This window comes from Mesoplodon densirostris, chromosome 3 (assembly GCF_025265405.1).
Source record: "Mesoplodon densirostris isolate mMesDen1 chromosome 3, mMesDen1 primary haplotype, whole genome shotgun sequence".
Taxonomy (NCBI): Eukaryota; Metazoa; Chordata; class Mammalia; order Artiodactyla; family Ziphiidae; genus Mesoplodon; species Mesoplodon densirostris.
Genome location: NC_082663.1, coordinates 140,018,360 through 140,032,757, shown reverse-complemented (window position 1 = coordinate 140,032,757; position 14,398 = coordinate 140,018,360). Strand labels below are relative to the sequence as shown.

Below are 14,398 nucleotides of genomic sequence, written 5' to 3'. Positions count from 1 at the left end.
TAAGAAATATATACTGAAATATTTGTAGATAAAATGATAAAAATCACCATGCAGAACAACTCATATAGTATGATGCCATTTCTGTAGAGAAATATATATATATCATATTTTATATATAAATACTATACCTCTTCTATATATTTTATACATAGTATAAAATATGTAAGATATAATATTGTACATGTACATAACAGTTTATATTTTACATAGGAAAAATCTAAAGAATATAAATCAAGTTGGTAATAGTTATCTCTGAAATTATGGAGAACTTTATAAGCTACATATCTCCAACAAAATTTTTATACAATGTTTTTTGTAATCAGACAAAAAAATAAATTTTGGAGGGAAAAATAGAGGTGAGTGTGACATCCCTTGAGCTTAGCCCTTGGGACTGAGGAGAGGGGCCCTGCCTGTGGTGGCCCACGGGAACGGTAGGTAGAGGGACAGGACCCTCACCGAGGAGGTCACCTTTGGTCTGAGGTCACACAGAGCCTGGGCTGTGGCTGGATCTCAGTGTCCCTGCCCCGCACCAGCCCTGGTCATGGCCAAAGAAAGAACAGGACTCCTTCCACGAGGACTGAAGGTGAAGGTGGCTGGGCCCCCAGCGTCCCCGCCACCCCGGGCTGAGCGTGGGAAGCCGCCTGCCCTCTCTTTCCCGGGAAGGGTTAGCTGTGCCACGGTCACCTCTTTGGTTTCCTCCAGGGTGTGGTAATGGAATGAGTCCTGATCCAGGGAGTGCAGGAGGGATGCATGCAGGTGCCGGCTGGCCTCGATGAACTGCTGTGTCAGGCTCAGTTGCTGCTTCAGCACATCGTTGAGCGCGAACTCGGCCGGGCTATACGCTGTCAGGGCTGCACCAGGTTCCGTGTCAGTCGGCAGCCCCCGGGGCCCCATCCCCCTGGCCAGACCCGCTCCCCGCGAGGGCCCTGAAACCCCCAACCGTGGACTGTGTCAGGATGCTCTCAGCAGGTGCTGCCACCTTCGGAAGCAGCAAAGGACTCGCCTATTCTGTGCCTCTCTCTACTCAGTAGTAGATGAACAGCTCTCTTCGCTGACTTTGTGTGGATCTCACAACCTCAGCTCAGCTCCCAGGCAGAACCGGAAGCCTCAACCTCAGCGTCCAACACAAGGAAAGAAGGCCAGTGACATGGCTCCCCAAACTGCAACCGCACAGTGCGAATCTAACACTCCTGAACTGTACACTTAAAAATGGGAAAGAGGGTAAATTTTACACTATGAATTTTTAAACACATAATTAAAATAATTTAAAATGCAATTAAAATATAATAATTAACTAAATAAAAGTACAATTAAAAATAACTGCAGGGCTTCCCTGGTGGCGCAGTGGTTGAGAGTCCGCCTGCCAATGCAGGGGACACGGGTTCGTGCCCCGGTCCGGGAAGATCCCACATGCCGTGGAGCGGCTGGGCCCGTGAGCCATGGCCGCTGAGCCTGCGCGTCCGGAGCCTGTGCTCCGCAACAGGAGATGCCACAACAGTGAGAGGCCCGCATACCGCAAAAAAAAAAAAAAAAAAAAAGAGAGAAAAAAAAAATAACTGCAACCAGGGCTTCCCTGGTGGCACAGTGGTTAAGAATCCGCCTGCCAATGCAGGGGACACGGGTTCGAGCCCTGGTCCGGGAAGATCCCACATGCCGCGGAGCAACGAAGCCTGTGCACCACAACTACTGAGCCTGTGCTCTAGAGCCCGTGAGCCACAACTACTGAGCCCACGAGCCACAACTACTAAAGCCGGCGTGCCTAGAGCCCGTGCTCCACAACAAGAGAAGCCACCGCAATGAGAAGCCCGCACACCGCGACGAACAGTAGCCCCCGCTCAGCAACGAAGACCCACCGCAGCCAAAAAATAAAATTAAAATTAAAAAATAAAAAATTTAAAAATTAAAAAAAATAACTGCAACTGTTAAAAATGATCATTACTAAGACTACAGAGTAACATGGAAAAATCGTTGAGGTTAATATTGTGTTTAAAAACAGGTTTTTTTTAAGGATATAAATATTTCACTTATTGCAACCAAAGATATTTTAATATCTTCATCTTCTAAAAATGTTAAGAAAATGGAAATGGGGGGAAAAAAGCAGGTTCTAGACGGATGCGAGTCATCAGCAGCCCTGCGGGACCTGACACAGACTGGGTTTCCCAAGGTGGCTGCTGGGCGTCTTCCTCTTGCCCGAGGCTGGGCTGGGCCTCCCCAGGGCCCCACGACTCTCCCACACTCAGCAAGGAGGCAAGTGTCGTGTCCACAGGGCTGGGCCGCTCAGTACTGGCTGAGTGTCTTCCAGAGGAAAACACCTATGGATTCTGGACAGAAAGGCTCTGAGGGGAACACACAAAATAAAGATGGCCCTGTTGGGGTGGAAGGCTCATAGGTATGTTCCTGGTAGCCTTCCTGTTCTGTCCAACATTGGTGTCCTTGACCTAAGGGACCCACAAGGTGAGCTGGGCCGTTACCTTCTATGGCGTCCGCACTGATGACGTGGCTGGCGATGGGCGAGGGGTCCACGTAGGCACCTCCCAGGGCTGGTCCGATGGCCGCTACGCCGGCCGCTGTCCCAAGGACAAAGGGGGAGAGGTGAGTGGGCAGGATTCAGAGCAATGACTTTCGCATCAACAGGTATGAGGCTGAAATAAGCTACATGAATCTGTCCTTTTCTCTTTCTGAATGTGATGGCCACCCTCCTTGCTTTTTTAACCATTCCCCCTTTTAAAATTTTCCCAAACCTGCCTCCATCTTTCTGGTAGGTTCTCCCTGTTCAATATACAAGTCAGGTGTGCTGGCTGAAGTGGTCACCACAGCTCAGCGCGGCTGACAACCGTGGCATCGTGCCCTCCCCTGGCCCTGCCCTCCTTCCACAGCTATTTGAGGGCTTCGGAATGTTCCCTGGATTCTAACTGGCTGGTTGATTTACGCTGCCTTTTTTCTCCCTCCTTTCAAAGTCAGGCCGCGTCTAGGAAATCAACACCACCAATGTTTTATGAAAGCATCTCTTTATTTTTTATTTTTCACTTTTTAAAAAAACATCTTTATTGCAGTATAATTGCTTCACAATGGTGTGTTAGTTTCTGCTCTATAACAAAGTGAATCAGCTATACATATACATATATCCCCATATCTCCTCCCTCTTGCGCCTCCCTCCCACCCTCCCTATCCCACCCCTCCAGGCGGTCACAAAGCACGGAGCTGATCTCCCTGTGCTATGCGGCTGCTTTCCACTAGCTATCTAGTTTACATTTGGTAGTGTATATATGTCCATGCCACTCTCTCACTTCGTCCCAGCTTACCCTTCCCCCCACCCCGTGTCCATCTCTTTAAATTGCAAAAAAAAGAAACAAAAATGGGCACGTTTGCTGCCCACAGGCTAGGCTGTCAGAAAGGCAGCAGGAGGAACTGGAGAGGGACACAGAACCAGGGTTTAAAATCCCCTTGAACACCTTCTAGCGATCTGAGTTGGCTCGTCTGACTGACCTTCCTCCCTGAGAAACAGAACAGTCACGCCCCCAGCCAGGTGTGAGGTCCCGGGGGATGTATGACTAAGCCCTCCAAATCCAAATGAACAGACAAAGGGAGAACCGCACCCCAGCGCACAGTCTGGAAACAAGCTCTGTCTGTATTGCGGGTGTTGTCTAGACAAGAAAAGGGAGCAGGAGACTCGCTAAAAGAAAGCGACCTTTCCATCCGCAAGGGCCAAGACCAATGCTGGGGACAAGAGAAAAGATGAGCAGTGCCTGCTGCACCCCAGAAGAGAATCCACCGACAAACGCAGTGAGTTCAGACAACCAGCCAGATGGGCGACACAGCAGCCCTTGGAGCCTGCATGCTGGGGCCCCACAAAGTGCCTGAGGACATGCTGTCCCGGAAGGCGGTTCCTGTCACCCTGGGTACCACTGACATTTGGGGCCGGGTCACTCTCTGGCCAGGCCGTCCTGGCCACTGCAGGATGTTGAGCAGCACCCCTGGCCTCCACCCATAGACTTCCCATCGCCCAGATCTTGCCAATGCCTGTCCCCTGGGGCCAGGATCACCCCAGCTGAGAACCACTACTTTAGTCTTTGGTTTGAAACCTTTCAGTGTTTTAGAGCTTGGAAGACAGTGAGGAGTACCCAAGGAGCCCCCTCTTCTGTGAGAGAGGAAACAGGGTGCTGAGGTCCCCCCAGCTGACTAATGACGACAACCCAGACCTCCTGGCCCCAGGGTTCCTGCCTGTCGCTGCCTCTGGCCTGCCCCTCCCTCCTCCAACCAACATGCTTACCCTTAGCCCACTGGTAGGTGAAGGCGGGATCGAGGGTCTGCACAGCCATCTCCTTCACCATGACTCTTGTAACACCCTTGGCCAACTTTTTCTGAGACTTGGGAGTTGGTGGAGGAAGGTCTGTCTTCAGGCTTGCAGAAAATTCAGACCGAGTTGCCAGCGTCCTGTCAGGAGACTCCTCAGAATGGGGCATCGACTCAGATGCTGTTGGACTGGGGGATTTTTCAAAATCATCCGAATAAGCCGAGCTCACTGTGCTGGCCGTATGTTCCTGAGACTTTGACCCCAGGCTAGAAGTGCCATTGGGTCCAGGGGACGAGACGGACCGCTGGCTCAGGCACTCAGAAATCTCGCTTCCAGAGTGGGGGGGCCCAGCCCAGGGGCTTTTGCTGGATGCCTTTTCCCCTTGACCTTCTTTCTAAAACAAAGGATGGCAGAGGTCACTGGAAAGTGTTTTCGAATGACCAACAAGCTCGGAATACCACTGCGTTAGAATGAGGGCACCCCAAGGGCCCAGGAGGTGAGGGTCCACGCTGTCCTTCCTAGATTTAGGCAGGCTGAGTATCGTAAGCAGAACATTTTTTTTTAAACATCTTTATTGGAGTATAATTGCTTTACAATGTTGTGTTAGTTTCTGCTGCATAACAAAGTGAATCAGCTATATGCATACATATATCCCCATATCCCCTCCCTCTTGCATCTCCTTCCCACCCTCCCTATCCCACCCCTCTAGGTGGTCACAAAGCACCGAGCTGATCTCCCTGGGATATGCGGCTGCTTCCCACTAGGGATAAATGTAAAATAAATGTAAAATCTATTTTACATTTGGTAGTGTATACGTCAAAGCTACTCTCAGCTGACCCTTCCCCCTCCCCGTGTCCTTAAGTCCATTCTCTACGTCTGCATCTTTATTCCTGTCCTGCCCCTAGGTTCATCAGAACCTTTTTTTTTTTTTTTTAGATTCCATATGTATTTGTTAGCATACGGCATTTGTTCTTCTGACTTACTTCACTCTGTAGGACAGACTCTACATCCATCCACCTCACTACAAATAACTCAATTTCATTTCTTTTTATGGCTGAGTAACATTCCATTGTATATATGTGCCACATCTTCTTTATCCATTCATCTGTCGATAGACACTTACGTTGCTTCCATGTCCTGGCTATTGTAAATACTGCTGCAATGAACATTGTGTACATGGCTCTTTTTGAATTATGGTTTTCTCAGGGTATATGCCCAGTAGTGGGATGGCTGGGTTGTATGGTAGTTCTATTTTTAGTTTCTTAGGGAACCTCCATACTGTTCTCCACAGTGGCTGTATCAGTTTACATTCCCACCAACAGTGCAAGAGGGTTCCCTTTTCTCCACACCCTCTCCAGCATTTATTGTTTCTAGATTTTTTGATGATGGCCATTCTGACCGGTATGAGGTGATACCTCATTGTAGTTTTGATTTGCATTTCTCTAATGATTAGTGATGTTGGGCATCTTTCATGTGTTTGTTGTCAATCTGTATATCTTCTTTGGAGAAATGTCTATTTAGGTCTTCTGTCCATTTTTGGAGTCGGTTGTTTGTTTTTTTGATATTGAGCTGCATGTATATTTTGGAGATTAATCCTTTGTCAGTTGCTTCATTTGCAAATATTTTCTCCCATTCTGAGGGTTTTCTTTTTGTCTTGTTTATGGTTCCCTTTGCTGTGCAAAAGCCTTTAAGTTTCATTAGGTCCCATTTGTTTATTTTTGTTTTTATTTCCATTTCTCTAGGAGGTCGGTCAAAAAAGGATCTTGCTGTGATTTATGTCATAGGGTGTTCTGTGTATGTTTTCCTCTAAGAGTTTTACAGTGTCTGGCCTTACATTTAGGTCTTTAATCCATTGTGAGTTTATTTCTGTGTATGGTGTTAAGAAGTGTTCTAATTTCATTCTTTTATGTGTAGCTGTCCAGTTTTCCCAACACCACTTATTGAAGAGGCTGTCTTTTCTCCATTGTATATTCTTGCCTCCTTTATCAAAGATAAGGTGACCATATGTGCGTGGGTTTATCTCTGGGCTGTCTGTTCCATTGATCTATATTTCTGTTTTTGTGTTACTACCATACTGTCTTGATGACTGTAGCTTTGTAGTATAGTCTGAAGTCAGGGAGCCTGATTCTCCAGCTCCGTTTTTCTTTCTCAAGATTGCTTTGGCTATTCGGCGTCTTTCGTGTTTCCATACAAATTGTGAAATTTTTTGTTCTAGTTCTGTGAAAAATGCCAGTGGTAGTTTGATAGGGATTCCACCAAATCTGTAGATTGCTTTGGGTAGTATAGTCATTTTCACAATGTTGATTCTTCCATTCCAAGAACATGGTATATCTCTCCATCTGTTTGTATCATCCTTAATTTCTTTCATCAGTATCTTATAGTTTTCTGCATACAGGTCTTTTGTCTCCTTAGGTAGGTTTATTCCTAGGTATTTTATTCCTTTTTTTTTTTTTTTGCGGTACGCGGGCCTCTCACTGTTGTGGCCTCTCCCATTGTGGAGCACAGGCTCCGGACGCGCAGGCTCAGCAGCCATGGCTCACGGGCCCAGCCGCTCTGCGGCATGTGGGATCTTCCTGGACTGGGGCACAAACCCATGTCCCTTGCATCGGCAGGCAGACTCTCAACCACTGCGCCACCAGGGAAGCCCTATTTTATTCTTTTTGTTGCAATGGTAAATGGGAGTGTTTCCTTAATTTCTCTTTTGGACTTTTCATCATTAGTGTACAGGAATGCAAGATATTTCTGTACATTAATTTTGTATCCTGCTACTCTATCAAATTCAATGATTAGCTCTAGTAGTTTTCTGGTAGCATCTTTAGGATTCTCTTTGTAAAGTATCATGTCATCTGCAAACAGTGACAGCTTTACTTCTTCTTTTCTGATTTGGATTCCTTTTATTTCTTTTTCTTCTCTGATTGCTGTGGCTAAAACTTCCAAAGCTATGTTGAATAACAGTGGTGAGAGTGGACAACCTTGTCTTCTTCCTGATCTTAGAGGAAATGGTTTCAGTTCTTCACCATTGAGAATGATGTTGGCCGTCAGTTTGTCATATATGGCCTATATTATGTTGAGGTAGGTTCCCTCTATGCCTACTTTCTGGAGAGTTTTTATCATAAATCGGTGTTGAATTTTGTCAAAAGCTTTTTCTGCATCTACTGAGATTATCATATGGTTTTTATCCTTCAATTTGTTAATATGGTGTATCACATTGATTTATTTGCATATATTGAAGAATCCTTGCATTCCTGGGATAACCCCACTTGATTGTGGTGTATGATCCTTTTAATGTGCTGTTGGATTCTGTTTGCTAGTATTTTGTTGAGGATTTTTGCATCTATGTTCATCAGCGATATTGGCCTGTAGTTTTCTTTTTTTGTGACACCTTTGTCTGGTTTTGGTATCAGGGTGATGGTGGCCTCGTAGAATGAGTTTGGGAGTGTTCCTCCCTCTGCTACATTTTGGAAGAGTTTAAGAAGGATAGGTGTTAGCTCTTCTCTAAATGTTTTATAGAATTCACCTGTGAAGCCATCTGGTCCTGGGCTTTTGTTTGTTGGAAGATTTTAAATCACAGTCTCAATTTCAGTGCTTGTGATTGGTCTGTTTATACTTTCTATTTCTTCCTGGTTCAGTCTCGGAAGGTGGTACTTTTCTAAGAATTTGTCCATTTCTTCCAGGTTGTCCATTTTATTGGCATATAGTTGCTTGTAGTAATCTCTCATGATCCTTTGTATTTCTGCAGTGTCAGTTGTTACTTCTCCTTTTTCATTTCTAATTCTGTTGATTTGAGTCTTCTCCCTTTTTTTTCTTGATCAGTCTGGCTAATGGTTTATCAATTTTATCTTCTCAAAGAACCAGCTTTTAGTTTTATTGATCTTTGCTATCATTTCCTTCATTTCTTTTTCATTTATTTCTGATCTGATCTTTATGATTTCTTTCCTTCTGCTAACTTTGGGGGTTTTTTGTTCTTCTTTCTCTAATTGCTTTAGGTATAAGGTTAGGTTGTTTATTTGAGATTTTTCTTGTTTCCTGAGGTAGGATTGTACTGCTATAAACTTCCATCTTAGAACTGCTTTTTCTGCATCCCATATGTTTTGCGTCATCATGTCATTTGTTTCTAGGTATTTTTTGATTTCCTCTTTGATTTCTTCAGTGATCTACTGGTTATTTAGTAGCGTACTGTTTAGCCTCCATGTGTTTGTATTTTTTACAGTTTTTTTCTTGTAATTGATATCTATTCTTATAGCGTTGTGGTCGGAAAAGATACTTGACATGATTGCAATTTTCTTAAATTTACCAAGGCTTGATTTGTGACCCAAGATATGATCTATCCTAGAGAATGTTCCATGAGCACTTGAGAAGAAAGTGTATTCTGTTGTTTTTGGATGGAATGTCCTATAATTATCAGTTAAGTCCATGTGTCATTTAAAGCTTGTGTTTCCTTATTTATTTTCATTTTGGATGATCTGTCCATTGGTGAAAGTGGGGTGTTAAAGTCCCCTACTATGATTGTGTTACTGTCGATTTCCCCTTTTATGGCTGTTAGCATTTGCTTTATGTACTGAGGTGCTCCTATGTTGGGTACATAAATATTTACCATTGTTATATCTTCTTCTTGGATTGATCCCTTGATCATTATGTAGTGTCCTTCTTTGTCTCTTCTAATAGTCTTTATTTTAAAGTCAATTTTGTCTGATATGAGAATAGCTACTCCAGCTTTCTTTTGATTTCCAGTTGCATGGAATATCTTTTTCCATCCCCTCACTTTCAGTCTATATGTGTCCCTAGGTCCGAAGTGGGTCTCTTGTAGACAGCGTATATATGGGTCTTGTTTTTGTATCCATTCAGCCAGTCTATGTCTTTTGGTTGGAGCATTTAATCCATTTACGTTTAAGGTAATTTCGATATGTATGTTCCTATTACCATTTTCTTAACTGTTCTGGGTTTGTTTTTGTAGGTCTTTTCCTTCTCTTGTGTTTCCTTGAGCAGAACTCTTGAAACCCTTCAGCACAAGGCTGCTGCACTTAGCATTGATGTTGGGAGCATGTGTAGCTGTCACGTGGGTGAAATCTGTTAAAGTGTCATTATTATGTATTATCAAAACATGCGTTGATAATGAGGTGGTTACTAATACAGAAAGAATCACCACGGGGCAATGCAACAAGTACAGGTTAGTGCAGGTACTGTTGTGGGGAAGTTAAGTGGGATCTGCTTTAATCTTCCCATATGTTAAGTAGCTCTATCCTGTTATTACCTAAATCAGGGGTCTCCACCCATGGCATGCTGACATTTGAGACATGAACATTCTTTGCAGCGGGGGCCATCCTATGCATTGCGGGACACTGGCACAGGACATCCCTGACCGCTACCCACTGAATGCCAGTAGCACCCTGCACCCCAGTCATGACCACAGTGTTGCCAGACATCGCCAAGTGTCCCCTAGGGGAGCAATCACCTCCAGGTGAGAACCACTGACCTAAATGAGGCATAACGGTTGTAAGCCGTTCTACCCAAAGACCTAAAACAAAAAATCAGTTTTTTGTACTTACTTTCTGTTCCAAGTCTGATTTCTCACTGACAGCTGGAGCCAGATCATCAAGGGATAAAATGTTTATTCTCAAATCTGTAATCAAAAATATAACGTGCCGATATTTACTCCACATGCGTTTACCATCCTGTTGTAGGCACTGGGTTAAGTGCTAGGGACAGGAAGAGCGGAAGGCGTGCAGTCCCTGTCCTCAGAAAGCGAGCCCAGGGATCCAAGTGCTTTTTCTCTAAAGGGATAGGTCGTAAATATTTTTGGCTTTTTGGCCTAGTCTGTCTCTGTCACCATTGCTCAGCTCTGCCCTCATGATTCGAAAGCCGCCACGGACCATGTGTAAACAAATGGGTATGGCTGTGTCCCAATAAAACTTTATTTATAGGGACTTCCCCCATGGTTCTGCAGTTAAGAATCCAGCCTTCCAAAGCAGGGGATGCAGGTTCGATCCCTGGTCGGGGAACTGAGATCCCACATGCCGCGCAGTGCAGCCAAAAAAAAAAAAAAAAACTTTATTCATACAAACAGACGACTGGGCTTCCCTTGTGGTGCACTGGTTAAGAATCCGCCTGCCAGTGCAGGGGACATGGGTTCGAGCCCTGGTCCAGGAAGATCTCAAATGCCACAGAGCAACTAAGCCCACGAGCCACAACTACTGAAGCCCACGCGCCCTAGAGCCCGTGCTCTGCAACAAGAGAAGTTACCCCAATGAGAAGCCCATGCTCCGCAACAAAGAGTAGCCCCTGCTCATCACAACTAGAAGAAAGCCTGCATGCAGCAATGAAGACCCAATGCAGCCAAAAATAAATAAATAAAACATTAAAAAAAATTTTTTTAAATAAAAGAAGAGCCAAGTATTGTGAACATGTGTTCAGGGGCCCTGGAGGTCTGAGAGGAGGGAGTTATAACCTCAAGGGGGTTGGAGACTTGGCTGGGGAAGGAGGAGCTGACACCAGGTCTGGCCACAGGATCTGCGGGACCCAGTGCAAAGAAAAAAAAAAAAAAAAACAGACAATGGGGTAATTCCTAGTTGTTAGGACTCTGCGTTTTCACTGCCGAGGGCCTGGGTTCAATCCCTGGTTGGGGAACTAAGGAACTAAGATCCCACAGGACAAGCAGTGAGGCCAAAAAAACAAAGCAAAACAAAGAAACAAAACACAGACCACGGACCTCTCAGCCCCTGGCCTAGACAGAGGAGATGATCATGATGCAAGGAAGGACGCCCAGTGACACGTGTGCTTGAGGTAGGAGAGGGGGGCCCTCCGCTGGGGGACTGGCACCTCATCCTAAGTTCTCATTTAAAGCAAGTTAAGGGCACTTAACTCTGGCGCCAGCTGGCCAGTCGCCAGCACCCAAATGCCTTGGGTGCAGGTTACTCAGGAGCAGGAAGGCTCTGCGCAGTTCGGGTGTCCCAGCAGGTTTCTGCCCCATCAGTATGTGAGCCCACTCCTCCCCAGGATGGGGGAGGCCGACCGGCTGCCAGTATTCATAGGGACCCCATCACGTGGCTCATTTCAGGCCCGAGGCAGAGGCTGTGTGTGTGTGTGTGTGTGTGCGCGCGTGCGTGCATGTGCGCACGCACCTGAGGATGGGGAGGGTGGGGGGGTCCACCCTGCGGGGCCTCAAAACTCAAGCAGTTACATGATCCAATCATGGCTGAGTTGAACAGACACTTCCGAGGGGGGCCTAAGGTGTCTAGAGGCTTCCACGGAGGGCACGTGCTAGGTTGGAGGGATGAGTCTCCCTGAGGAGGCAGGAAGAGACCCCCAATTCTAGGAACAGGCAGGGGACAGTTAGCAAGGGCAGATGGGAGCAGGGCCCTCCCGCAGGTGGCACAGCGCTGGGGAGGAGCAGGAGATGGAAGACTGAGCCGTCTACTCTCTTTGCAAAAGTCAGCTGGGTGCAGCCCCAGACACCAGGCTGCCTGGCGGCATAAGACCCAGATCAAAGCCCAGCTCATCACTCTAGCGTGAGGGTCTCGCCCCCGCCTCCGAGCTCCTCTAACACTCCCAGTTACCACAATGAGTGTTGGACACATAAGTCCAGAGATACGTTCATGGACAAAGCCTCTGAACTAAGCCATCCCAGCCGGCTCGGGCCAAGGCACTGCAGGAAACTGTGGACGAGCTCTCCAGAACAGTGTTGTCACTGGCTGAGGAATGACGTTATTGTCACATCAGCCAACCTGGACACGCACACGCTTACTGAGCAGGAGGCCCCACTGAGGCACTCCACAGGCACCAGCTCACTGACACAGCTCTGCCCCATGTTACAGATGAGGAGACCACGGCACAGAGAGCCTGAGACTGAACGGCCAGAAAGAGATGGAGCAAGGATGTCCACCCCAGGTATTCTGGACCCCAAACTCAGACTTGTACTCACCACTCCCTGCTACGTGCCTCCCGTGAGGCTGCATCAGAATGAGGGAAGGCGGGGTCTGGACACCGAGGGGGCCCTCCAAGCCAGCAGCGAGGGCTGAGGGGCAGCCTGGATGGGCAGCCCAGGAGGGCAGGAACCTGGGTCTGGTGCCTGCCTGCCAGCTATACCCACCTTCTCACCCACACCTGCCAGGCTGGCATGGACACCCACTCACCAGCCCCTTGGGCCCAAAGATACGAGACCGATCAGTGAGGTGCCAAACGGCATCCGGCCGATGGTGGCCCCTGAGGGGGCTCAAAGGGATTTCCTCACATCCGTGAGCCCGTTTCGCTGCCTTCTCCAACCCTCACAAGGGCGCGTGGCAGGGACTCTTGTTGGCCGTGCTTCTCCTCCCTGCCCCCTACGTGGTGGTACCTTGGCATCTTGAATATTTTGACCTGCAGGAATCTGAGACACAGCAGGGGCTGCAAGGACTCCCCGACCTTCTCCCCTGAATCAGGTCGTAAGGCCCTCAGGTAAGAAGATATGCCTTCCCTCTACCTGGAGGAAAGGAGCATCCTTATGTCCAAGATGGGGGACACTGAGCAACCCCAACTACACCTCCCCTCATCTACTACCCTTGGCTCATATCCTTCCATCTATCACATTATCCCACAACTATTCTACTCCCCATCAAACCTAGCAGAAGGTGCAACCGTTTCTTCAGGTTTCCATTTCCTTATGAAGGCTCCTGTGTCACATAAAACGTACATTAAATATTTATTTAATATCTGAACACTCTTCTCCTGTTAACCTGTCTTTCGTCACAGAGCCCCAGCCAAGAACCCAGAAGGACACAAGGAAAAAGCTATTTTTCCTCCCCTACAACTGATTCACAGGCTACGGATCACCCTGGCACTTGGGGGCAGGGGCGAGTTGGCTTGTTTGTCATCCTGTTCCTGACACCACGATGGCTGGCACGTGCTGGCACACAGCAGGCACTCAAGACACAGTTATTTAACTCAGATTTGATGATCAGGCACCCCAGATGGGAGAAATCAATGTTGGCTGCACATCTTTTTTCTTTCTGCTCTTTCTTAAATACATACAATGTTAAAATAAAAATCACGTTGAATGATGGTGAAATAATAAAAATGTTTATGGGGGAATTCCCTGGTGGCTCAGTGGTTAGGAATCCACCTGCCAATGCAGGGGACACGGGTTCGAGCCCTGGTCCGGGAAGATCCCACATGCCGTGGAGCAGCTAAGCCCATGCGCCACAACTACTGAGCCCGCGCTCTAGAGCTTGCGGGCCACAGCTACTGAAGCCCACGTGCCTAGAGCCTGTGCTCTGCAACAAGAGAAGCCACCACAATGAGAAGCCCGCGCACCACAATGAAGAGTAGCCCCTGCTCGCTGCAACTAGAGAAAGCCTGTGCGCAGCAACGAAGACCCAACACAGCCAAAAATAAATAAATAAATTTATAAAAAGAAAAGTTTGTGACTGGTTAGAGATTGGTTTCTTTTTCTGAATTTAAAAAGGAAAGGAAGCAAATTTCTCTTTTACAACAAGGAAAACTGCATTGCCGCCCTCTTGCATGAGGCTCTAGAAGGATTTCTGTTTTGGCTCTGTCGTTGGGTAGGGTTACTAGAAGAAGGCTTTAAAGGCAGAACAAAACAATCTGACGTAGCCCCTCAACTAGGAAAGAAGGTCAGGAAGCCAAGGGTGTGACTCGCACCCCTCATGACAATACCCTGTGACCACCAGGCCAGGGATCCTAGAGGCTGTCTTGCCCTTCCTGCCCTGGGGTGACAACTCTGTGCAGGGACGAGGGTTACCTTTTAGACTTTCATCGGCGGCTTCTGAGGGAGACTCATCCTGAGGCCCAGCCTCACTCCTTCTCGAGGAGGACAAGAGCTTGCCATCCCCCACTGTCGAGGGTACGGACTTCGGAAAGGCGCTGGGGATGGAAAGTGATGCCGTGTGGGAGGCTGTGTCCTCTGAAATGGGAATCTGTGGGGAGCGAGTTCTCGAGCCAGCACTGTGAAGGGTCCCACCTGCTGACCGTGAGGTTGGCAGACGTGATGTCGGAAATGGCTTTGAGCTGGAAAGATCCTTCCTGGGCAGCGAAAGGACTCTCAGTTGATTTGGGATCTGGTCCTACTTTGGTGGAAACAAAAGAAGGAAAATTACCAAACATATGCTACGT

The 14,398-nt window shown here is 47.3% G+C and overlaps 1 protein-coding gene across 5 annotated transcripts in view; it reads right to left on the bottom strand.

The window, feature by feature from the left end:
• The window catches only part of C3H19orf44 (chromosome 3 C19orf44 homolog), a 32,998-nt gene that overhangs the window by 12,239 nt on the left and 6,361 nt on the right, over positions 1 to 14,398 (bottom strand). For all 5 annotated transcript variants that reach the window (XR_009531489.1, XM_060093832.1, XM_060093830.1 and 2 more), the window contains exons 3-7: positions 14,028 to 14,349; positions 9,841 to 9,914; positions 4,271 to 4,688; positions 2,472 to 2,567; positions 685 to 851 (exon numbers count right to left, since the gene is read on the bottom strand). Coding sequence is in view for 4 of the 5 variants with exons in the window: in XM_060093832.1 (XP_059949815.1) it covers positions 685 to 851; positions 2,472 to 2,567; positions 4,271 to 4,688; positions 9,841 to 9,914; positions 14,028 to 14,349 (1,077 nt within the window). In the remaining variant the exon portion in view is untranslated. The remainder of the gene's footprint in view (positions 1 to 684; positions 852 to 2,471; positions 2,568 to 4,270; positions 4,689 to 9,840; positions 9,915 to 14,027; positions 14,350 to 14,398) is intronic.